General features: G+C 34.5%; 1 protein-coding gene across 7 annotated transcripts in view; it reads left to right on the top strand.

Annotated features, from left to right (window-relative positions):
- LOC100114114 (potassium voltage-gated channel protein Shaker) overlaps nt 1-27,305 on the top strand; it is a 594,961-nt gene that overhangs the window by 109,431 nt on the left and 458,225 nt on the right. For all 7 annotated transcript variants that reach the window (XR_004345121.1, XR_004345120.1, XR_004345122.1 and 4 more), the window contains exon 3: nt 19,582-19,693. Coding sequence is in view for 2 of the 7 variants with exons in the window: in XM_032601320.1 (XP_032457211.1) it covers nt 19,691-19,693 (3 nt within the window). In the remaining 5 variants the exon portion in view is untranslated. The remainder of the gene's footprint in view (nt 1-19,581; nt 19,694-27,305) is intronic.

Raw genomic sequence — 27,305 nt, 5'->3', positions numbered from 1 at the left:
TCTGCTGAACAAAGCAGTCTATCTCGAGGACCAAACGAGAAAAAGTAGGTAATTTTATTTTCTTTCAAATGCAATTTAGCTAAATTGTTTGTAACAATGGGATGATTAAAAAAAACGCAAAATAGTGTTTTAAAAAAATCAAAATATGGCCATAAAAAATGATAAAATAAAAAATAAATGTTTTTCTTGAATTCAGAATCTAAAAATAGATATGCATGTTAATTTTATTGATATTGTTGGAGTAGTTCCAATAATATTACGGTATACACACAGTCACACACATCCACACACACACACACACATCCATACGGACATTTTCTAAAAACACGTGATTTGAACTTCTAGCACACCAAAAATTATTTTCTAGAAGTTTTGACGAAACTCAAAATTTTACTATTACGAAGCTTCCTCTAGGAGGAAGCAAAAAGTTTTGACTTCACTTTTCAGACTCAAATAGTGACCTTTCGATCGAATGTGGAATAAAATATTATATGCAACACAGGACGAAAGTAGATTTCCTCTCGTGTGATTACTGCGGAAAACCCGCCCGCGGAAAAATCTGCTTCTTTCTCCCCTTGTTGCATAATTTACTATTATACCTTTGCCGTAAAATTAGAGTTTCAACCTAGTTTTCAAGTAAAGAAAAGTAATTTCTTACTAATACAAAAACATCGCTGATCCAAAATGCGTGTATTTATCAATTGCTGGAGTTTTAAAGAATACTTAGAATCGTTTTAGTAATAAATAAATATCAGTCGGTAGAACTGTAATTATTACTTCTTAATTTCTAATAAAGTCTAACAATAATATTGATGTTACTTTTCAACTATCTCCCTAGAATGACTATTCACATATATTATATTTACTTAAAAATTTTCTAGTAACGTTTTTCATCGTGTTTCTATTTCAGTCTTTGGATTATTTGTTAACTTTTTCTCATGTAGTGAACAAATTTCGTGTATATGAACAACTATAAGTACTTTTACAGTTAACACATTAGACTATTCATTTTTTTTTTCAAATCAGTGATTTCTTTGAGAAAGAAACTATTTTCGCATTAATAAAATTCATGTTTTGCCAAGTAATTTTTACACAGAGACAGAGTTATTATTCTAACAACAGTTTAACTTTTATCTGAATCGTATGATTTATATTTATAATACATTTAGGTTTTCAAATTTACGATAACTAGTTTTGATATATGTTGACTTATTTACTTTTGCATTACCAGGTTGCCGTAAGCAACTAATACAAAATCTAGAGATAGCTTTTAGATATCTAAAGACTGTATTCTGCAAAGATGCTCTTGCATCGGTAGGAAGCTTGGGTATATAATTACATTCTAATATATTTTTATCTATTACAAAAAAAAAAAAATATTCATAAATGGGAGGCTTTTTCGAACTCGGAAGAGTATGGCCTTACAACATATCGTGTTGCTTTTCTAGATCAATTTTAGCGTTCAAAAGTTTCCAGGGTAGGCTCATCATACCTACGCTTTTCTCAAACCAGGTGTCGTTAGTAAGATTTTCATCGGATCTATAAAAACTGATCGCGATGATGGGGATTCGAACCCACGGCACCTTGAGCGGGTAATTTACCGCAGAGCCATCGCGGCTCTATATTTTTATCTTTTAGCCAGGTTAATTAAATAACAAATGCAAGATCTTTAAATAGCATTTAGCTAATTCAAGATTGTATTGTGCAGTGATGCTGTCGCATACGCAGTCTGGCTATACTTAATTGATTTGATCTTTAATTATTTTTTTTCTTAATAATTTTGAATCTCCTTTGTAATTATCTCTTCTAAACATGATAACGTATGCTCATTAACTTTTACTATCTAATATATTTAAGATTACGAAAAAAGTATAATTTGTTTTTTCAAAGTAAGATGACTTTTGAATGTTATATGGATCAAGTCACATTTTACTACGATTTTTATATTTTGTATTCCATTTTTTTATTGATTTGGTGCTGAGTTTTGAAAAAGAATTAATAGAGATTAAGACTAAAATCCAGCAGAAATTCGGTTCATATACAATGCATACTTATCGGAATATCCATCGAAAAGTAACATCAACATTCCTAATTTGTTTTGACAAGCGCCCAGTATTGCTAGTCATAGCTATTTTGTGCATAGCATTTTATTGAAGTGATCAAAATTTTAATTTTTTCTATTGTTTTTTTTATAAATATAACTGTTGTAGCTGGAAATATTCTTTTAATATAGTGTGCATGAAATGCGATTTTACATACTTATATTCAATCGTATTTTCCGCTCCTTATATCGAAAAACGATGATTAATTTAAAATATTGAGTTCATAATATGTACAATTTAACATAAAAGTGCGTCACCTTCGTATAGTTGCACTATTTGTTGCAAATAACCGTAAGTACAACAATAACCATACTACGAGCCTTTAATACTGGGCATCTATCTCTTACATTAATTTTATAATATATGAATTTAATACTAACTTACACATTAGTTGCAAATGTTAAAATTATTACTCTTAAAGTATATAGGAATTGGAATATACTTAGCGCATAGTCACGAAATACTAGTTGTTGGATTTTTTAGCCCTTATGTGGCCCCAGAAAGATGATCAACTCGTTTTTTGCTTGGATTTAGTCAACCTCTAAGACTGACGGTGACGATGATAATGGTCTTTCTCTCAAGAATCTTCTAAGCGTGTTTTGAGCCACCTACGTGCTGCGAAAACCATGAACTATGTTCTCTTTCAGTATTCGATGTTCATCACTGACATAATAATTTAGGTTTATTTCATGAGCTGAAAAACTACAAAACTACTTTAGAATCAAGAAATTGATAACTAGAATATTAAAATCTCACTTCCCTGCTACATGTACAGCTATACGCCATCCTCACATCTAAAGAAAACATACTCTAGAAATGCTGGAAGACTGCACAGTACAACCTAAAACAAATATGAAGATGAGAAAGTGGTCAGCTTGTCGAATGTTCGAAATATTTCTTACGTGACTTTACAGCGTCTCATCGACCGAGCGCAGGATAAAGGCAATGTGCAGCTAGAGCCTTGGCTCAAGGTCATTCTCCATTTCGTACCTCGCGTATCTTAAAGGGTGCATCAGCACGATGACTACGTACGTCGAGGCCTCGGCGAGTGCTGTAGCGCGCAGTCAGGGTAGGTCCTGGTGGTGCACGCAAAGCTGTAGTCCCGCGACGCTATGTTCCAGCTTGACCGCCAGATTGTGCAGCACGAACTCTTTGTTCTTGAAGTTGTAGCAGACGTAGCCGCCACAGAGTTAGTATGTAATAGTACTTGTAATAACTAGTCCTAACCTCGAAAATCACTCCATTGAACAACTTCGACGGTTGTTTATAATATAACACTGACAGAAGTATCGAACAAGATTCCACGTGTAGCACTTCATAAATCAGCAGGAAACTTGTTATCACTGCATTTCACATATTGTAAAATAACTGAACCTTTCAGGATGACGGCCAAACGCTCATGCTCGACGCCAATACTGACAGCACGCCATTTCCGTCGCGCTCGCGCAGAACCATGTGACCACATGACCAACGACCGCTACTATGCCTCTATCTCTTCTGTTGCGTTCTATATCGAGTAGCATAGTATATCAGACGTCAAGGATCAGCGATGGACTATTGTGACTGTCACAAATCAAGATTGTTGTGCTTACCGCAACTGTATAGCATACTGTAGATGGCTTTGACCTCAGTTTGCGACCGTCACAATGGTCATTCGCTGATCAGAATATATTAATGAGAAATGCATAGGAAGGATCAAGGTGTCAAGTGTTGATTTTACTCGTAATAATAATTACTGTAAAAAAATAGATAAATTTATTTTTTAAACAATAAAAGGCTAATTTTTGTTTTCCTGCGTCTCGTCATCCCGAGGTCTACCAATCGATAGCCACAGCTGAAATCATTTTAGACGAATCATTTACACCTATTGCACCAATTGTTAGATAGTAAAAAGTATTAGATCAACGTATTTCTAGCTGCATTATGTGTAAAAAGGCTCGTCTTACACGATTTTAGCTGCCGCTGGAATTAAGGAGGATTAAGAAACTATCAAGTCTTGATTTTATTATTGCTTAAATTAATAAAACAATTGCTCCATATTATCAATCGACTCTTTAAGACCAGTTATTGACAAAACAAAGTATTTTATAGTTTTTACATCTACAATGGATGTTAAAATTCTATATCGGTTGTCGCTGACTTCGTCTGTCCACAAACCTGGCTTTACAACGGGTCTTATAGATCGAATGTAGCCACAAATATATCCATTGTCTGTTGTTGGCCATCAAGAATCGACAATTAATTCTAAAAAGTAGTTGTTTTTTTAAGCGGCAAAAGTGCGCTCGATGGTTTTTTACCGTTCCTCCTTCCGAGGTCCGCCGACCAAATGCGGCGGCTAAATCAGATTAGATGAGCCTTTTACATAATACATCTAGAAATACGTTTATTGAGTAATATTTACTACTAAGGGTTAATAATTATTATTGAAAAATTGATAAATTTATTTTTTTGGACGAGAAAAATGAGTAGTGACGGAAGTGATCCTTCCGAGATCCGCTGTTCATACGCAGCGGCTAGATCGGCTCCAAAAAAACGATTTTGCACCTGATGTACTCATAAATATGTTTAGGACCACCTCTTCCTACCGACAGTATATCTTTATTGTTAAAATATGGCAAAATTACTTTTTTGAACGTAAAAAGTGCGTCTAGATGGTTTTTTGCTGTTCACCCTGTCGCGGACCACTGATCGAAAGTGGCAGCTAAAACGGATCCCGGCGAGCCTTTTTTAAATAAGTAATTATTACTTTTGTAAATATAACGTACGTTGCGTCATGTTTTACAACTGTATTTCTAAATTTTCAGTTTGGTAGTTTTGATGTAAGACAGACAATTTGTAAAAAAAGCTAGAGTCTTGGTTTTTAATTTTGTAAAAATTTTTTTGTTGCATTATTTTACTTTTTGCTGCTCGCTAAATAAATGTAGTCATTCGTCACCGTCAGTTCTTGTTTCGATGTAGTGCGGCAAAGATTTTTTGATTGTAGGTTACTGACATAGAACAAGATTCTAACGCCATCTCTCGGTGGCGTTATAAATCAGTACCTAATATGGCCGCCACCTCTCATCTCGGGCTCATGTCACCTCGCGGAGTAGTTCAAAGTTTTTGAAAAATTGACGGATATTTCAGTGGCAAGATGTGATTTACCAGATTATTTAGTGTAACAGTTAGGGGGGACAACTCCGCAAAATGCATCAAAATCAGTGAATTTTACGTACGAGTCGAAGTGATGAAACCAGGCTTGATGACGTCTGATTGACAATAACATTACACAGGGATATGGCATCGCCGAGTAATTCAAGGTTTTTGTAGATTTGTTTGTTATTATATATATTGTATTACTTTAGGGATGTACTTTGTTGCGTAAGTGAGCGGGGACAATTAAGGATTTGTCTTAAATATTTATCCATTATTTGTAAAAAGGCTGGAAAAGGAAAGCACCGTGGGCTCTGTGCATACTGAATGCGCGGTCGGTGACCGACAAAAATACAGAAATACTATTTTTAGCTTATTTGGGAAAAGTAATAATTGTCCCCCCTTCATTTCCTTATTACAAGTAACTTCCTAAAGTTTCAAGTCAATCGGTATGGTTGATTTTGAGACAAGTTTGTATTACGAAAGCCGGATAAAACGATGATAAAACAGGAATCTGTTTCTGTGTACGGCGTCCTCTTAATTTGTTTTCTAAATCTAGAATTGGTTCCTGTTTTTAGGCACGACCGCCACACGGAAGTGCCTTATAGTTTCGTGTACGAAAAATGTGTGAGATGCGATATCTCACGCAATTTTGGACCGATCGGGCTGAAATTTTAGGGGAAGTCTCCTTTTACAAAAGCTAAAAAACTATTTTTTGTATCCCGATCCTCTACGTCGTTTTGAAATGCGGGCACAATTTTTTCGATTTTTTAGCGTTTTTTTTTAAATAAAAATTTCCCTGTGATGCGATTATCTCTGAGAGACTTTAGTCAATCGGGCTCAAAATTTTTTTGGGAACTTGTTTCATAATAGTATGCTGACCGTCCTATTTTGGGCCTGATTCCTAACATATATACAAAATGCGGCCACCTTCAAAAATCGCTAAAAACGGGTTTTGGGCTGTAACTTTAAATCCAAGCATGCTACAAAAAAAAGTTAAAGAGAAAAGTTGTAGATCTTTGAAAAATACAACTTTTTTCTATTGACATCAAATCATGAAAATGCTTATAACTCGAGTTTACAGCCCAAAATCCATTTTTTACAGCTAAAAACCAATTATTTACCATAAAACATTACGGATTTACGTTTTACATGAAAATGTTAAATATAAAACTTCTAAACATTTTCAAAATACAACTTTTTACCGTGGCAAACATTTTTTTAAAACACTTTTTGACATACACAACCCTAAAAGCGATTTTTTGATACATAAATTCAATAATAACTTCGGTGCAACATGCCCCATCCAACCCAATTATTTTCAGCAATTTTCCTATATTATTAAAAGCTTAAAGTTTTATTTTGGCCTTTATCTCATAGATATATACAAAATTAAACCACTTTTTTAATTAAATTATACAAAATGCATAATTTAGGAAATACGTAATCGCCGAATACAATCCGTGTAACTTGGCATCGTATAACGACGTACGCTATATTAATTAAATCTTTTAAGCTGAATCAGTACAATTCATTTTCAAAATTCAAGTGTACATACTGAACCAAAAAACCTAAACTCAATAAAGAAAATTGATGAGATTGAAGAAAAGCTCTAAGTAGCTTACTACATCCCTCTAAACTATGCTAAATACCTAAACAATCAATTTTCTAATATTCTAATTGAAGTCCTACAAACGAAATATTATCCTTTTGTTTACTTCCTCTTGAAACCTGCGATACAAAAGTGTTATATTATTTATCTGAAATTACAATAAAATAAAATTGAAATAAGATATATTTTAAGAATATCTACAAACAAAAATAAATAATTGATACAAATACAAATAAGTCACTAATTTTCCAGTAGTTTTGATGATAGTGTTGATGACCGCCAGAAGAATACCAATCAAAACTTTGACAACAATATTGAAAAAAAAAACAGAATAATATTGTATAAGCACCGACAGGCAATACCAACGCGACGCGCGAGCGTCAGCGGTAGTGCCATATGCGCAAAACGCGAAGCGCGAGCGTTTTTCGTTTCTTGCATCGCGAAGAGATGCAAGACGGCAAGCCAACGCGGCCGGAAGGCCGCGCGTGGCGCGCTAGTTTACCTTTATCAATACTGCCAAATTTAAAATCTTCGAGATCCACATCTCCATCCTTATCGTCAGAATTATCCAAATCAGAATCATCTTCTAATTCTTCTAATTCAGCTTTTCTAGCATCAACTATACAAATTATTCGTCATTAAATATTATCAAAGATATCGAAACAATGAAAACAAAATTAATACTACAATTTCTTTTAGATTCATGCTTAGATTTAATTTAGTATTTTACGATACTAGTGCGGTGAAGTAGTTTCACCCTCGTTATCGCCCGAGCGAAGCGAGGGTCATACGTTTCCACGATGGTGAAATCCCTTTACTCCCCTAGTATCGTACCATATTATCTGAAACAACTTGAGTCAACCCAGATTGAGCGAGTGCATTTTCACACGATCGCGCGGTGATCGAGGTTTACGCTACGGCGTGTCATAAAATAAACAACATCAAACATGTATACCAAGGTACATATATTAAAAAAAGCTAAAATTACAACAAGTAAGCAGGTACTATACTTACGAAATTCAATCAATTCAAATAATCCTTCATCTGTTTATCCTGACAATTCGTTTATGAATTTTTTGACCAAGGGGGATCTGCGGAAATTTCTAGCAAGCGTCTCTAATAATCTCATTACGTAAAAGTGTGCTCATTTTTGGCACTGTGGTAGTCCGCAATTTGTTTTTAGCGCGTTTCAAATCCGTAATTGCGCGTTCTTTCAACTTCATAACGCTCTTTGTAAATAACAAAATAACAATGTCACATTTATATATCTCCACATTTCCATATAAAATATTTCATTTATCATAAGAATTCATATTGCAACTATATATTTATATTCTTCTCCAGTCAAGTAGGTGTATGCATATATGTGATACATAAAATAATATATGTTCTGACCACTTACGTATGTAATGCGATACAGTTGGCTTTGTTCTTATCATCTGGCTTAGAGCTCGGTGGTATGATTCCAAATAATTATTCATTCGGTCACTACTCATAAAAACTGAAAATACTTAAGGAGACTTTTTTCATCCACTTATTTTCGAAATAGAAAGTCATGAACTTCTTCCATTTCTTAAATATTTTTTTGTCATCTCTATATTTTTCATTGATCAATTTTGTTATAATCTCGACTCCTTCTTTTATTTTATTTACAGCTAATAATGGAAAAATCAAAAATTTCTTATGATTTTGTGTCCTTTTGGATTTTTGTCCGCGTTTTTAACTACAAAAAGTTTGTAATCTGGTGATTTAGCTTTCCTTACAATAGCCTGTAAAATGTATTAAGTTGTAAATATAAATATCCTTGAATTAGCACCAAACTCAGCTTGCCTCACTAATCGTTCGGCTTTCTTTGGATTATCAATTTTGTTTATAGTGAATCAGGTAAAAATATTAACGATTTTGTATGGCTAATTATTTGTTAATTATTAATAGAAATTAAAAAGTGATGCTAATATTGATGTCGTTATAAATGAAAATCTAAAGTTTGTGTAATAATATGTTGTATTGGCGACTTTTTAATTTAAAAGATAAGACGTTAACAGATATAAATAATGATATTTTAATCAGAATAATTGAAATATGTATAACAGAATATTTAAAATTTCTAACTTAATAACCCACCTGGCAAAAATGGAAGTAGCATCCTCGAATATTTATATTCTTAAATGATTTCCTCAATGATCTTATCTCGCCTTTTCCAAAGTCACAATGACCTCTTGTGGGATTAAATTTTTCTATAATATAGTTCCAAATTGATTTGTATGCCAATGTTGTGTGTTTTGTCATCAGAACCCATGCAAAAGAAACAACCTACAATAAAACAAACCTATTAAAAAAAAAACTTTTCTAAGAAATTATAAAAATTGTAAGTATAAGTATATTTGCAAATCGAAACATGAAAAGTGAACTATTATTTCTAATATTATTATACTGGTGTTTATACGAAAATATCGCATAAAAATATTTATCAAATTTTTTTATTTTAGAATTTTACTCGTTCACCGAAACAAGTAAATAAATATGTTTCAAAAAGTTAATACATCATTAATACAATCAGTTTCCTTTCTATACAACAAATTATGAAAAAAGATATAGCTATTATTACCGTATTATACTTTTCGAACATATAGTCATATATCATTTGTTGCATTCCTTTTATGTCTGGTCTGGATTTAAACGTGCTATCTACAAATAAATCATTCTCTTCCACAAATTCGTTCGAATTAAATTAGATTTTCATTATATATTGACGGAGACGTTATTAAGTGAATAGATACTGTGAATGTCTTCTCCCCCTCTATGAAATCGAGTATACTTTGATCTCGTTCAGCGTGTTCGAGAAATTCTTTTATAGAGCTATATTGATTCTTTATGCTGACTGATGATTTTGAGTCACTTTTTGCTCGATACATAGTGCTTTGTATCGATGGATAGGAGACACTAGCAGCATCCATGTTGGTTATATATATATATATATATATATATTCTACATGATCACCATGTATATGCATCTTTAGACATACTTTTGTTGACTAATAAAGGTAGAAACTGAAATTTCTTCACTACACCTAGACAAAATTCTTAAAAAATTAAACTTTTGACACTTCCTTACATTAAATACTTGTACAATGATTATATATATTCAAAATACTATATTCTAAGCCATCACTGAGCAAATGTTAATCTATATATATGAGGGTGTATCAAATTTTTCGTACGCAATTTGGCGACTTGTAATAGTGCGTAAATTTTAGTAGTTATATCAAATAGAAGGTCCGTAAAATTTGGGCGCATAAGCTCAATTGCTTCCGCTCTGTCTAAGGTCGCAAAGAATGATGGATTTTTCAAAATTAACACATGTGCCTTTGAAAATTTTTTTTTGATCCTTTATACGAATTTTGGAGAAAAATGTTATTATACATTTTTTGTAAAATTCATTCTTTCTTGTTGAAAAATCATTAAAGTGTTGAATTAAATATTTTTAACTTAAATTTCCGAAACTTCAATAATTTATCAACAAGAAGAAATGCATTTTACAAAAAAATGTATTAGAACATTATCCTTTTAAATTTGTTTAAAGAATTTAAAAAATAGTACATTGTAGTAAGGTGTTCAGCACGAGTCGGAGTCGAGGGCGCCTTCGGCGAGTCTGACATAGCTTTTATTCTCGTGTTTTTTCCAACGAGGGCATAAAAAGGACTTTTTTTATGCGTGAAAGTTGGGTAGGAGATCATGCATTTCAAGTCGGGCACAAAAAATTTGAGAAATTTGAAAAAATAAAAAAATTTGAAAAAATTTGAGAGATTTGAAAAACGGGTATTAAGGGGCAAACACCTTTAAAACCTAAAAAAAAGAATTCTGAGAAAAATTAATAAAATTGTAGTGAATCATTTAAAATTTTTTATAGATATATTTAGCATAAATACCTTTAATTTTACATGCTAAAACCTTCATTATCCCTGCTGGCCCATTGTGGCACTCGGTGCAAGGATTTGTGAACTTTTTCACTATCCGTAGGATTCCAAGTGAACGAATAGTTTTTTTGGGCTCAAACTCAAGGAGGATACTTTGTACACCTGTAGTTTTAGTATGAATGCAGGAATTTTAATTTGAATGCTTAGAAATGATTTGGCGATGAAAAAACTGAATTTTTGTTTTTCGCTTATTCTGGCACCTTTTTGTGTATAAACTCTAAACATTCAAATCAAAATCCCTGCATTCATACCAAAACTACAGGTGTACAAAGTATCTTCCTTGAGTTTGAGCCCAAAATAACCATTCGTTCACTTTGAATCCTACGGACAGTGAGCTGCAATCAGTAAAAACAATATTTATAGAAAATCAACTTTAAAGTTTATGAAAATTGTTAAAAGTGAAACTCAAATTAGTGGTTACCGAATCCTTTGGGACCAAGTTTTGTATATTCCACACACATAGATCTCGACTCTCAGCAATTATGAGGTATATTTACTTATACTGGATTCTGTACGGCTTTTCTTACCTGCAACCAAAAAAGGCATTTCATGAATTTTTATAAAAATGTGATGAAAAGGTTATTTTATCGTAGATAATGATAGCACTTTATACTTTTCTTTTCTTTTGGTTACTGTGTTAAACCTTCAAGTTAAAACTGACAGAAAATTACCAGTCTAACCTCCAATTGTTTGATCCAGGTGCTCCAGTCTCTGTAGCGGCTTTTTCTTCTATCACTGCAGTCTTCATGGTGTCCTTGGCCACTTCTTCACACACTTTACTGAATTGTTCGTTGATTGAAACATATGCAGACTAAGCCATGAGTTTTAAGCAGTCCATCAACCCACAAAATGTTAATAGACCAGCGTGTCCAAGAGTACGAAATGTAACCACTGCTCTTCTGTTGTTCTCCCAAGCATGGTTCTTGACGCCAACTTTTCTGCATGAGTTGATAGCTGCCAGCTGACCACACTCAATGCACTATTTTAATCTTGAATCCTAATCCTTGAGCTTCGGATTCGCCAAGTTGAACTTTGTCATGGCATTGATTACAAATCGAAAGTTCCTTGAGCGCATGCGGAAATAGAATGTTGATATCAATCGATATATTCCTGACCTCAGAGATTTCTTCCGCTGCTGGAGTTTGTATCTTTGTTGATGATCTTGAAGATCTTGACTTGTTGGCAGGTTCATCCTCACTCGTTACTCCTAGAAATCTTCTTGGCCTCTTCTTGCCTCTTCCTCGAGAGTATTTCTTGTCTGGATGGGTACTCGCAAACCTTTCCTTGGCATCTAGATTATCACACATATTTTTAAAATCACTACATTTCACACTTTTTTTAATAACTTCACTGCTCTGCTTTTAGACTGACACTTTACTTTTTTTACTTTTTAGGGTTATAAGCTATAAGCTATAACCCCAAAAACACTACAAAAACTCCTAAAAAATATTAGCTTTTTTAGTAGTGTTAAAACATCAGCCGTGTTTACTCAGTGTAAAACACATCCCAGGACTAAATCAGGTGTGTTTTGAAATATTTGCTGTCTGCTAGCAGAACAGCAGAACGGTCGCTCTGTCCTTCTCCGACACATTGATTCTAACCTGCCCACAAGTGGCACGCGGGCGCGCAATATTTGAATTCAAATAAATATCCCTACGTTTCAATCGTAGCCTTATATAAGAAGCGAAACTAGAAATTTATCTCGAAAATAACGCAAAAAATCTTATCAATACGCTCAAATTTATTTACTAAAATATGTATGCCGAGCATAATATACGTATATACTACGGTAAAAAAATAGTATTTTCAACATGTACAATAAAAATTTCTTTCAGATAGACTTTATAAAACTTAAAATTAAAATTATTAGTTGTATCAGACAAAAAATGAAAAATACGCAATTTTACGGAAAAACGATAAAAATTTTGTTTCAGTATTTTGCTTATAACTTTGCAAGGATTTTTTTTTTGATAAACGGGTATCAGAAGCGTGTTCTACGGAAAATTTCCTGTCAAAATAAGCAATAAAAAAATCGATTTCTTCGAAGTTAAAAGGTGTTGTGTTCCGTTAACAGAGGGGTCAAGCGGGGAGAAAATTTTGTTCTCCTTGCTTGAGCTCAAACTTTTTTTAACGTGCTCGGAATGGACGATTTTCTACCCTACTTTTAGGCATGGAAGAGGCCCATTCTCTGCGCGTGTTGGGAAAAAATTTGTTCAGCGAAAATGTGATAATTTTGGACTTTTCGACTTTAGACAGAGCGGAAGCAATCGACTTTATGTGCCCAAATTTTACAGACCTTCTATTTGAAATAACTACTAAAATTTCTGCACCATTACAAGTGCCGAAGTGCGTATACAAATTTGATACACCCTAATATATATGTATATTTGATATTTTATTCTCTCTGCATAACCTTATATCTTAAGAAAATATTAATTGTTTTCACGCTTACTATATAAAACACTTGCATTGTAACTGTATATTATTGTACTCACCACCATGTATATTAACGTATACTTTTACTAAAATTCATACAAAGTTATTTTACACATCATACTTGCTTGAACCAACTTTCTTCACTCAAACTTCACTATATAGGTTAAATATCCTATATTCTACACTACGCCTGGACTAAATTTTTGAAATCATAAACTTTTCCACACATTAGTAAACATTTACTCTTACGTAAACTTAACACTTAAAGTCATTGTATATCATAGTTAATATATTTATTTTTTTGAAGGCCTACTATTTCATGTGTTTTTTCTTACTTCCTGTTACCTCTTTTCTGACTCAACCTTTCCTTTCCTCTGTCTTTGTGAATCTTGTAATCCTTTTACTTATTTATTACCCCTTTTTATTAAAAACACTTGCATCATCGCAATACATTATTACAGAACCTGTATCCTGTAAGCCTGTGTACAGTTGAGGCTTGTCTTTGTCGACCTTTACTTTGTCATGTCATCAACAAAGTTTGTGCTACGCTTCTGTGACTGACAGCATCAAGTCACTTATATTGCTTTCATCATCATGTATATATATATATATATATATATAATATTTACATTTTACTTAAAATCTTGAATTGGTGAACTTTTTATTATACTCTTGCGTCCACTAAACACTTACATATTGTAACGGGGCAATTGGACTTGTGCAAGGCGACCGCGAAGACTCCGCCGCACAGTGGTGAGAAACGGGATTTTTCATTTCAAAAATGTTGATTCAACTGGATTTTCGATATAAAAGGGTTGTCCAACGGTAAATATGTAGGGTTTTGTATGTAGAATATGAACCCAAGTCCCTAGAAAGGATTCACCAAACCAAAAAAAATTTATACGGTCCACAAATAACCTCAAATTTGCAGAAAAATGTAGAACATTATAGTAATGAGTTAATATTCTACAAAAACCATTGAATCTTGTAATTTATGTTGATCACTCATCTTATTGCTGTATATAAAACGAAAAGTAAACATATTAGGTAAAAAAAAAGCCAAAAATGAATCCCCCGATATGGAGAAAAATCATGAAAACCCCTATTTTATGTTTATTGATATTTATATACATATACAGACATATATGTATAAATGTGTGTGTGTGCATATACACACACACACACACACACACACACATATATATATATATATATATATATATATATATATATATATATATATATATATATATATATATATATATGTTTATCCGAAAGTTTATTAAAATTTGACAAAATGAATAAGATTTAAATTAAAGGAACAAAATAAACTACAACAGAGTAAAGAAATGTTAAAGGAATTTACATGAAGCACCCCATTTTTTTAAACATATATTCAATTTTATTTCCTATTAATATTCAACTATTTTTGTACAAAATTATTTTGATTATTCTTCTGCTGTTTCATTTGTTACGACCAACATTCTCATTTCTTCATTTAAACTCATACGTTTCGATGCAGTTTTATTACTGTTCAAAGAAATAAGTGGATCCGAGTTTACCAATAGTCTTCTCATTAGGTCAGTCAATGTCGCAATGCTAATAATGAAATATTCAGTATAACTTGATTTGATACAAATTGAGTTTCAGATTTTCGTGGTATAAAATACGATTCAAAATTAGTGTGTAAGGGGAAATTTAATTCATGAAATTAGTAATCACCTTCCACACTCTTTTTAAAGTGTACAGATTATAAATTTTAATTAAATAATATTTACCGAGAAAACTTTCTTGTAAACTTCTCTCTAAAATTCTTAATATTTTTGTGATTACTCTCTTGAGCTTCTTCAGAAAGTAACCCAATAGCAACCATAAAGTTATCCATTATTGCATGCCCATGGATGAGAATGACATGCATCGATGGGGGCATGTAATACCATCCGTATAAATCTACATATAAATAAGCAGTATTTTTGCAATAAATTCTGAATGCATCATTATTTATTTCCAGGCCAGATGCAATAACAGCTAATATAGTATTGAATTTATTTAATAATTCTATGTCAAATCCTTGAACCAATTAATACTTTAATAAATATATATTTATTTACATTTTTTCTTGCATCAAAATCATTAATAAATGGCTTAAAAATGCACAAAAAATATATATACAGATAAAAATACGTTGATAACATTTCTTTACTCTGTTGTAGTTTTTTGTTCCTTTAATTTAAATCTTATTCATTTTGTCAAATTTTAATAAACTTTCGGATAAACTTAGGCCATATATATATATATATATATATATATATATATATATATGTGTGTGTGTGTACATACACATTTATACATATATGTCTGTATATGTATATAAATATCAATAAACATAAAATAAGGGTTTTCATTTTTCTCCATATCGGGGGATTCATTTTTGGCTTTTTTTACCTAATATGTTTACTTTTCGTTTTATATACAGCAATAAGATGAGTGATCAACATAAATTACAAGATTTAATGGTTTTTGTAGAATATTAACTCATTACTATAATGTTCTACATTTTTCTGCAAATTTGAGGTTATTTGTGGACCGTATAACTTTTTTTTGGTTTGGCGAATCCTTTCTAGGGACTTGGATTCATATTCTACATACAAAACCCTACAAATTTACCGTTGGACAACCCTTTTATATCGAAAATCCAGTTGAATCAACATTTTTGAAATGAAAAATCCCGTTTCGCACCACTGTGCTCCGTGTCACCGAGCGCTTTATAATTAAAATAACTAATGCGCCACGGCTTTCCCTCGATGATGCTGGAGTCGTCGAAGGACGTTAGCCGTCAGTACAATTACGAATCCGTACAATGCAGGCGAGTAACCCGCGAATACAAAGTGCACGGCGAATTAAACCGTGACTCTTTCCCGGTCTAACCCTGCCGAGTTCGTGAGCGGAAGAGAGGAAGGACGTGACTCGAGGGTTTATAACACGAAAACTTTGTATAATGTGAAATAAATCGTGTATTGCTGTTAAAATATGATTACAAGTAGTCGCGCGCGGCGCGCGAGAGGACTGATTTAGATAGACGAGCCGAATGTTCGGTGGCTCGGCTTCGGCGTCTGTAAGTTCGCGTCGGTATACTTCGGTAAGTGTCGGTTGAGACTCTGTAAGGTCGAACGACGGTCTCTGGATGATCGGTAGCGGGAAGGCGTCTCTCCTTGCTAGACTGCACAGCTCGTTGGATGTTCTGGTGCGGGTGCTGCTTCGTATCGCATTCACGCGATTGATGAGGGCGTATATCACTTGAGTGACTCGAAATCATCGGGCCTTGAATAATTGGATATTTGGATATTATATTATTAAATATAGTAAAATTATAACTTTTTAATGTATTATGAAGCATATGATTCAATAAATGTAAAATTTTCTATTACTCGGCAAGAAAAGGATAAAAAAGGTATTCATGTTTTTTTCTGTAAACCGTATAGTTTTTGAATTAAAAATATAAATAAACTTGATTTTTTAAATATGAAGTTATTTTTAATATAAAAACTATTAGGTTTACAAAAAAATTATAGAAACCTTTTTTATCCTTTTCACATGCAGAATCAGCCAGTATTTTTTGGGCGCCAGGTCCGTTTTGAACCCAGTTAATGTATGTATATCGCACGGGTATGCTCTTGTCTGTGAGCCTGTGTTTGTTAAGTCACATAGATATGGTACAAACATAATATAAACACACATAAAATTTTTGCGTTACATTGTATATAATACATTGAACACGGCTGGCCAGTTATATTGCGGCCCTAAAAACAGCGTATTTTAAAGCATGAACGAAAATGTCAAACAAGTCTCCCTATAGTAACCTACACTGTAAAATAGTATATTGTGTACCGAGGGTGTAAAGTGGGCTTTTTTAGGCAGAGTATGGAGTTTGCAGTACAAGTCAAGGCGAGTTAGCCCGAGCCGCAGACGAGTACTGCAACCACACGAGGCCAAAAAGTTCGGTTAGCCCTTGGTGCACACCAGTTTGTAACGCATGTACTAATTTTCGCGTTTTTAGAAGATTTGCCAATGAATTAAGTAGCGGGCGCAATAGTATATTTCGATACACGTGCGAAAAGTTGATTCTACACGAGTGGGAGGTTTGTCAAACCTCCCACTCGTGTAGAATCAACTTTTCGCACGTGTATCGAACGTTATTTTTTGGTATAGGGGCGGAAAATGTGCTTGAACGTACGCGGAGCGTGCATTTTACGCACACTGTATTGAAAAAGTACTTATACGCCCGCTACTTGAAATTAGCGGCGATTGAGTACAGCAGCGGGTGTAAAAGTTCTTACGCCCGTTGGTCGGAAAACGACTACATTAGTCCCTAATTTTAGGTAAAAAAAAAACGCGAAAATCGTGCATGAATTACAAAAAATGATTTTTTAAAATCACTACAATGTAATAAAATTACATGAAGTTCCAACCCCACGTATAGCAATTTTACTACTCTCAGCTACGTGAATTTACAAAAATCTAGCAATTTTACTGTTCTTGTAGTAAAATTGCTCCGCCCAGCGTAGGTCGGATTAATTTACTATTCTTAGCGTAGTAATTTTACAGGGGTCAGATTATCGCGTTCAGTGTGAAAATACTACCGCCGTTGTAAAATTACAGCGCGCAAAATAGTAAAATTACTATATATTGTTGTAAATTTACTGTGCTGGGCGTAGGACGGATTAATTTACTACTGGGTTAGTAATATTACGAGAAAATTTTTTACAGTGTAACCCTGAAAATAGGACATCCCGCGGACGAGCATAAATGTAGCGCACTTTTCTAACTGGGATTCATAACTGCAGTTACGAGAACAGTAAGAACAGTGCGTTGTTTGCGACTTTTATAGGGCTTGACCACTACCAGCTTAACCTATAAGCTTATTGCTTAGTTTATATACGAACGAAAAGCAATTCGCTTGTATAAGCTTTATGAGTTATCACTTTCATTGTTTCCTGTTTTACTGAGGCTGTGTTAAAGCCATACGTAAATATAATTATAATATTTCGAGTGGTATGGTCAATATACGGTAAAAAATAATTTTGAGTAGATCGGAAAATTCGAGTAGCTCGGAAAATTTGAGTAGTTCGGAAAATTCGAGTAGTTTGAAATATTCGAGTAACTTGACTTGATCCGGTACTCGACTCGAGCTCGTCGAGTCGAGTTTTTCGATTGAGTAACCCGACTTTTTTAGTACTCGCACACCCCTACATCATTCCTTACACAATTTACTAGCATGGCTTCATGGCTTTTACGGAAAATCTGAAAATTATTAATTTGCTAAAATACATTAGCTTATACTTTTAACGCACAGAATGATATAATTTGCTTCATAAATATATATCTCATTTAACCTTAGTAACAGAATTAAGGGAATGTGGGAGCTAAAGCTTCCAAAATACGCCACAAGGTATTTCGTATTTCAAATGCCAAAAAAAAACTAAAAGTCTAAATAACTTTTTCTTTCAGTAGAATGATAAATTAAACTTAATAAAATGGCTGTGCTATTTATATTGATAGAAATTAAAATAATAAAAAGTTTATTGGTACTACTTAGTTTTAAGGTTAGAGCTGAGATCGCGCTAAGATCGTGTAAACACCCGTTCGTATTTCAAAACTTGTTAAAAAACTAAAAGTCCGATTGACAATTTCTTTCGATAAAATGATTCTGGGAATAAAACACTATCGCCCTCTGGTCTTAATTTTTCGTTGCACGCTTCATTTAAAAAGTTTTATGGACCAGAAAAACAGTGTTTTTTAGCTCACACATCCCCTTTAGAACTATTTAGATAAGAACACATCTATTCAAGAGAGAGCACACAGTGGCGCAACAACAAGTTAAAAACTATAGGCCGCAACAGCGCGACATCAACCGTCATAAATGTCATACGACATGTCGTAGATGACGGGACTGTCGTATGGCTCCTGCAGTGTCGTACTGCCATTCCGGCTCTGGCATAGCCATGGCTGCTAGACAGATAGAAGTGTCGTCACAGTCGTGACAGAAGATTAGGCCCATTACACGCAAAAAGGAACAGAAACAAACAAATACTGATCCACCATATTAAATAAGTATTATCCTGTAGTGCACCATTTATCAGGAATAGTTTAGTCTGTTTTCTTAGCTGGAATAATGCTATTGCGAAAAAAGTTTTGATGATTATTTTTTTCTAATCGTATCATTAACTTATAAATTTTATGTTATTATCATTAAAACCCCAATAATCTTTTATACACAAATCAATTTTCATTTTAATTTAACATTGTTTTTTTGCTGCCACAGATCAATAAAAGTATTCGAATAAAACTGAGTAGTTTTATTAAGATGATGCAATTGACGAATCTTAAAAAATTGATCTGTTTCATAAGAATACGAATTTCTTCTATAAAATATGGTAAGTATATTGAAAATTCTATTCGGTAACACAACCGGTAATCAGAATAGGAAAAAAAGTTGATGTCTCCTCTCATCGTCTTACCCCGTCTTACCCCATCACAGTTTAATGATCAATAATATTTGAATATCTGCATATTTGAATATCCGCATAATTTGTAAGTGCGTAGATATGTGTCTATATGGGTGCATATATGTGTGTTTATCCGCTAACCTGTAAATATCATGTGAAAAGCAAAGCGTTTCGCTTTTAACGATGCTTGATTGATTAGTGGCTACTCCGATTGTCGGAGCGAATTCGGGGCGCTACGTCTCACGCTTTAGCGCGCGTTAGTCGCTATGAAGTTCTCCAGCTTTTCCGAAAAAGTCCTCCATTTTTCTATGCAGTAATATGCATTAAACAGCGCAACAACAATAAAAAACACAGTATGAAATCCAATTGTGAACGTGCTCGGAAAGCCAGCGGCGTCAGGCAAATTGGCGCGGAGTAGAGAGTAACGGTCGTTCCGATTCTACAGACAGCTGTTATACCGACGGGGTGCCGCTGCTGGAATACCGACTCGGCGCACGGGCTGCGCTGATCGGAGTAGCTGTTAGTCCGATTGCAAGAGTAGCGCCTACTACCACGTTTTGAGGCACTACAAGACTTTAAGGAGTAGCAGCTACACCGAAAGTCTCTCAGTGTGTTCAATTATTTTGTTCAAGTAATTTGTTAGGTTCTTTGTTTTTGTAATATTTTTAAGCATCGTGTTAATATCTATCGTGATATTCGGATAGTATATTTCTGATATTTTTACGTTATAAATTCTGGACGCGACGAATCTTGCGTTACTAGTGTGCGCCGCGCAGCCTGTGCTTAATTGCAATATCCCAGTGCCTGACAATTTGTGAATTTAGTGTAATGATCTTTGACATTAAATGAATAATGTTTCCGGGTTTATTATTGAAAATAGCCACGTATTGTGTTTATGTAATTTCAACCAATAAGTATCATGTAGTTGTATTAATTTTATAATAATTAAGGACTCTAATGCTTGGTATATATTTAAACTATAGAAATAGAATAATCTGTACGAGCAGTTTTTAAATTTCTTTATTGTGTCGACGTTTTGAAGGAGTATATCCTTTTTCTTCAGAGCATCTAAAAATTATAGCAATGTACATTAATCTCCAGACTTAAGTCTCAGAATAACAGATTTTGAACTAATAAAAACCAACATGTCATACCGATAAAACTAACGAAAAAACTTCGTTGTCACATAACGTTTACAAGCACAGTTATCCAGGGAAGAACTAAAATTTTAAATCGTTTAACATTAAAAACAAAATTGAAGATTTAGTTGTAACTGTTATAAGCCGTTAAGTTCTAGACTTACGAAAGATTGTCAAACAGAAATGTTTATTGTTGCTCGCATGGATAATATGCTGCGAGCATGACTTGACGTACACTGCCAAACTAATAGGGTGCAAGGCCTTTTACACCGACTTGCTCTGGTTTAATACGCGTGTCGTCCGTCAGATACCAAGAAAACATAAGGTTAAGGAAAGTGGAACCGTTTAAATGTAGTCGGAGTATAGGCCCGTATATACGCAAACAGCATACATGAGCCTACGCTCAGGCCGTATGTGCCGCTAATATGGCGCCGTCAAATCATAGTAACGATCGGTGTAGTCCCAATCGTGCGTAGCAACGGCGCCTGTAGTCCCTCGTGCGGCTAGGCGCCACCTCCCCGGCTCTCATGCTCTTCCGATACCTACCAGCTTTCCGCGACTCCACAATTTGAAAAATTCAACAGAGAAAAGATTATTTTTTGCGAACGCGATGTTTCTTTTATTGTGTCTATTGAATTTTTATATGCATTTTTGAGGAAAGTGGAGTCAGTTATTCTATTGATTGTATTGTTATGATAGTGTATGTGCAGTATTTCTGAAAATTTTAACGTCTGATTATTCTGTACTTTGCGATGTTTTGTGTTTTTTCTATGATGAAGTTGTGTTCTGTGTTTATGTGATGAATTGCAAGAGGCAATTTCTCATCTTTATTTTTTATGCAACGTGCATGCTCTTTATTTCGATGTTTGAGTGCTTTTGTGGTCATACCTATGTATGTGGCATCGCAATCTTTGCAATCTATCTTATAGACAACGTTGTTAATGTCATCCTTGTCCATCCTGTCCTTTCCTAATTTGATGTACTTATTAAGTTTGTCTTTTATTTTTTTTTTGTAAAATACCTTTAATTTTTGGATTAATATATTTATTGTGCGGGAAAACTATAGTATTGTAGTTTGTGAAAGTGCGCTTTGTGCTTTTATGGCTATTTTCGTTGTTCTTATTATTTTGTTTGTTATTGATGTGTGCTAATCTCTTGTTAATATATTTATTAATTATGTGCAGGGGAAAATCGTTTGCTGTGAGAAAGGGTTTTATGATAAAGATGTTTTGATTATGGAAAGATTTATCTGAAAGTAATATAGCTTTGTCTACTAAGTTATAGACAATGGCTACTTTTTGTGAAAAGGGGTGATGCGAATGAAAATGTATATACTTGCCTGAGACTATGTCTTTCTTGTACCAATTAGTCAAGGGGAAATCGTTTGGCTGTCTGGTAATAGAGATATCTAAAAAAATAGATGCTATTATCAAACTCTACCTCATATCTGAATTGTAAATGACTAGCATAATTATTAAATGTAATTGGCGGTGTTTGGAGTTTGAATTATACGTTTTTACAAAATGTCCGTGCGGATGACTGTGTGTGTGTGTTTTTTTTTGTTTTTATGTAGCGTAGGCAGAGGAAGCTCTGCACAAGTGGCCCTCCGACACCGGATTCTCACAGGTACTATCGTTGAACAATACTTTCGCGGCGCCCATTAACTAGCCTAGTTGGCTTCTCCTTTAAAGTTTGACTTTTCTATACATCCCCCATCCACCAAGGTGATTAGAGATTTAGGATCAAACTCGTCTTCTTTATTATGCATCGTCCAGCCGTCTGCTTCCTGCAGCATCGTCCGGTCGTCTACCTTGTGCAGCATCGACCGGTCATCCTCTGGATTGACTAAACCCCGTCACCTACGTTCCTCTACATCAGGTGAGGGAGTCTTGGCTCAACTTAGTTACCTATTACAGCATTAGTCTGAGGAGCACTTAGAGGTACTGAACCCTAGCGCATACGTTCCCGGGCAGGGGAGTAAAAGCTCAACTCTGTGATCTACGTTCCTTTTTATCGGTCCGAGGAGCGTTTCGTATATACTACTTAGTGGCCTTCGTCTAGCAACAGTTTTACTCGGCTGTTTCGCCTTTTCTTTTCCTTCTTTTCTCTTCGTCATTTTTAACCTTTTTGAGAATGGTCCTTACGTAGTTGTTTACTGCCTACCAACTATCATTCGACGTCATGATGGATAACTGTGTGTGTGAGTGTGTATGTGTGTGTATGTATACTGTCATAATTCTGAAAGTACGCGACCAATCGTAATAAAATTTGACATGCATATATATTTTCTTATTCTGAATTCAGGAAATTTTTCTTTTTATGATTTTGACTATTTTCTGGTCATTTTATGGCCATTTTTTAATTTAAAAAAATATATTTGCTCTTTTTTAATAATATAATGTATACAATATATTCAACAATAGTTTTTCTAATAGAACATTAAATTATCTACTTTTTCCTGCAAGATTTTTAAGATTGACCGTTTTGTTTTGTTCAATTGTTATGATAAAAAAGGTGATTTAAAAAAAGTTAATATCACCGAAACTAAATTTTTAAACGTTTTATAAAAATTTATGATAAAAAAACCAATAATATCTATTTGCTGTAGAAATTTTAAACCATTTTGGCAACTAGTTTTTGAGCTAAAAATCGCAGACAAAAAAAATGGCTTTTTGATGTCGTACGATTACGGGAGTAAAAAAAACTGTAAATAAGTTGAACCTTTGGTAAAAGATAGATCGTTTGCTTACCTTGGCTAAGTTCTTTTTTCAGCTTATGAAACCGATTAATTTTAAAGATATTAAGATTCAAATTCTTTGCCTCTCACCCTGTATACCGTTTATTTATTTATTTATTTATTAAAATTATTAAACGGGCATGACTGCCTTCGACAAATAATAAGAAAAAGAAAAGACATGGATTAACAATTGTTCAATAGATTACATTATTACGAAGATTAATACTAAAAAAAACGATTCGCGGTCGGACCGAAAAGAACTAAGACTACGCACAAGTGAGTCAGAAAGCTCTTGACAGACACTCCTCTGCAATCATCGAATACTCATGACAGAACCTGTGCATCGGCTTACCCATTTTAAACGCAGCAAATCTCAAAAATAAGTGCTGGACCGATTTGATATGGCTAATGGAGCCTTTCAAGAAAGGTTTCTAAATCTGGTAACAATACAGTAAGTTAGAAAGCACCAGGGATCTGTAGAGATAGACGATTGAAGAGATGTCTCGAAAGTCAGAGGTCATTCGCTTGACAAACCCAAGCGATTTGAAGGTTCTGGACACCACTGAGTCCAGGTGGGGGGAGAAGGTGAGAGCTGAATCGAAAATAACACCGAGGTCTTTGACCACGTTTACTCTCTCAAGTTTGGTATCACTGATGAAATATTCAGAAGTGAGAGGATTTTTGGATCTGGTGAATGAAATAATGCTACATTTAGCAGCATTAATTTAAAGACCATTCTCCCCGCCCTCATAGACAGCGTGTTCAGGTCCTTCTGGAGGGCAAGCGCGTCAGCGCTCGAGAGTATATAACTGAAAATTACTATTTTTGTTAAACCTTACAACTCGCTACCCATATAGCACCCAATCTTCCAGCAATATTGTTTAAAGGCTGCATTTGCAGATTCGTCAGATTCGAAAATATTGTACCAGGGTTATATAACCTTCGGAAAATTTTCCTGCACTATTGCTGTAAGGCATCATGTCCGTTTTTGGATTGCATTTCCAAAAGATAATAAGCATATTGTGGCAATATTGCTCGAATATTATTTGTAATATTGTGTCAATATTGTAAAATATAGGCGAAAAACACTATAGTTAAAAAAATTAAATATGCTTTTTCAGGGGCTCCCATGCCTTATTCGGGAACTACCATCCGGATGATACTTCCCAAAATGGGCATGGGAGCCCTTGAAAAATCTTATTTAATTATTATAATTTAATGTTTTTTGCTTATGTTTTACAATATTGCAAATAATCTTTGGGCAACATTGCCAAAATATGCTTATTGTCTTTTTTGGAAATGCAATCCAAAAACGGACATGATGCCTTGCAGTAATATTGCAGGGAAATTTCTTGAAGGTTATTTAACCTTCGCACAATATTTTCGAATCTGACGAATCTAAAAATGCAACTTTAAGGAAATATTGCCGAAAAATTGAGTGCTATATGGGTAACTAAAATTCGGAATGTTTCGAGAAAATTCATGGTTTTATGAGGTTATGAGGATTCTACGGTATTTAAAATATTGAGGTTTGAATTTTTTCATGAAAATTATATGATTTAATATTGTGACGGATAATGGACGGGAATAGCACCCGTCTAACAGTTTTTGGCTTAGTAGTCTTAGCAAGAGACTAGCTTACGGTAGTATTTGGCGAAGAAAATATTGCTCCTACAGTAAAATAATTAAGATTACAAATATGTATAAAAATCATTAATATACTGTGTGTGTCTATACACATATATATATACACACACAGTAGTACAGTAGTATATACACATATATTATATTAATGCTTATATATATTGTCACGGGGCAACTGGGCTTTAGCGCGACAGCCGCGAAGATGCTGTCACGTCAACGAGGGGGATTACTAACTCCTTTTTATCTCCGCACTGCTATCCCTCGATGATGCTGAACTCGGCGACTGACGTTAGCCGTCGGTGCAATGCCGACTCCGTACTATGCAGCTGGGTTGCCTCGGTGTACAACTGCGCGGCGTGCGAAGCTCGCCGCGCTTTCTTCGCGTATAGAGTCTCCGGCGAGGCGCGCGCTCTGTAGCCGCGCCGCGATGTAACCGGCTTTACTCTACCGGGTTCGTCAGAGGGACGCAACGGGAATACGGAATAAATACTCATGCATTCGTGTACAATTGAAAGATGGCTATATTCTTCAAGATGTTGGTACAATATATCGCGTGTCGCGAGAGGACGAGTTTGCACTCGCGGCTCATACTGGAGACGGACCGACGACTCGGTGGCAGCAAGCCTCCGCCTCGGCGCCTGCAGCCGATTCGGTTGTTTATAAATCGCGCAATAGCTAACCTGATGAACTTACAGTTTCGACGCGCGCGTGTGGTTCTCGGTCGCCGCGTGTCCGTTGGCCGCCGGCGGGGAAAAGTCCTTTGATGGCCGGGAGGCGTACCTCTCGGCTGAAGCAGTGACGTGCTGGGGTACCCCGGATGCTCTAGGTGAAGGTGGCTCGGGTGCGCTCTTCCAGCAGGTGGTCTCGGGCCGTCGCTGTTCTCTCTCGTCTCAGTCGCATGGGTAAACGCGAGTGACGTACCGGTGAAAATCTCGCACACGTCCTTACAGTAGTCGCGCTTTTGCCTATCTGTCCTCGCGCGCCGAGTCCGCGCGTGCTTCCCGAGTGTCGCCGATCCGGCAACGCCGCACCACGCATGAAATGGTCGCGCGACGCGGCGAGCGCGCGAAATACGAATTCGCGTTCGCTGGTTACAATATATATATATATATATATATATATATATATATGAACAATATTTTATCTATTGGAACTATATATTTAGTGGGAAGAAGCTACGTGCCGAAGAATTGGCTGCGGTTTTTTCATGCATCACTGTATTAAGGGGGCACACGATCTTTGAAATTAAAATATAAAAACAGATATAAATAAACCAAATTTGTTTACTATTCTAAGACATAATTACCTTTATTTTAATGATTTTAGACCTTCTATATACCTCTATAATACCTATGTATAGTAATTATGTCTTAGAACATTAAAAAAGTTTGGTTTATTTATATAAGTTTTTATAAATTTTTAATGAAAAATTTTGATTTTAATTTCAAAGATGGTGTGTCCCCTTAAGAAAGTCCCATAGTCAATTAAAAATTTAAATTTCGCGCCACAGAATAGCAGACAAAAAAATAATTATCTTACTTAAAACATTTTAATATAGCGAAATTACAAAAAACCAAGAGTTCCTTGCTCTCCGCAATATAATTATCCATCATTGTGCAAAGTTTCAAGTTATTATAATAATATGTCGCCGAGAAAACCTTGAAAAATAAAAAAAATCGCATTTTTCAAGGTTCTCTCGAGGACATCCCGGCTGAAAATAATCATATGAGCAATCGAGAATCCGGTCGAAAATCTCATATGAGCTCTCATATGATCTCTCATATGATATATCGCGATTTTTTATAAACATAAATAACCACATTACTTACTTTACCGCGCATTCTGACATTTATTAGATTCTTTTTTATTACCACAGCTTTGTAAGATACTTCTAGAATTTAATTTGAAATAAATATTATATTGAAAAAAAACTTACAATTAGACTCGAGGAGAGTTGAACCCGGAACCTTAAGATTACGAAGCAAGCGTCCTAACCGCTCAGCCATCAACATCTTTGATA

The sequence above is a fragment of the Nasonia vitripennis genome (assembly GCF_009193385.2).
Source record: "Nasonia vitripennis strain AsymCx chromosome 1 unlocalized genomic scaffold, Nvit_psr_1.1 chr1_random0005, whole genome shotgun sequence".
In the NCBI taxonomy this organism is placed as follows: domain Eukaryota; kingdom Metazoa; phylum Arthropoda; class Insecta; order Hymenoptera; family Pteromalidae; genus Nasonia; species Nasonia vitripennis.
Note: the sequence above shows the minus strand (reverse complement) of the source record. Positions and strands in the feature narration are given on the sequence as shown.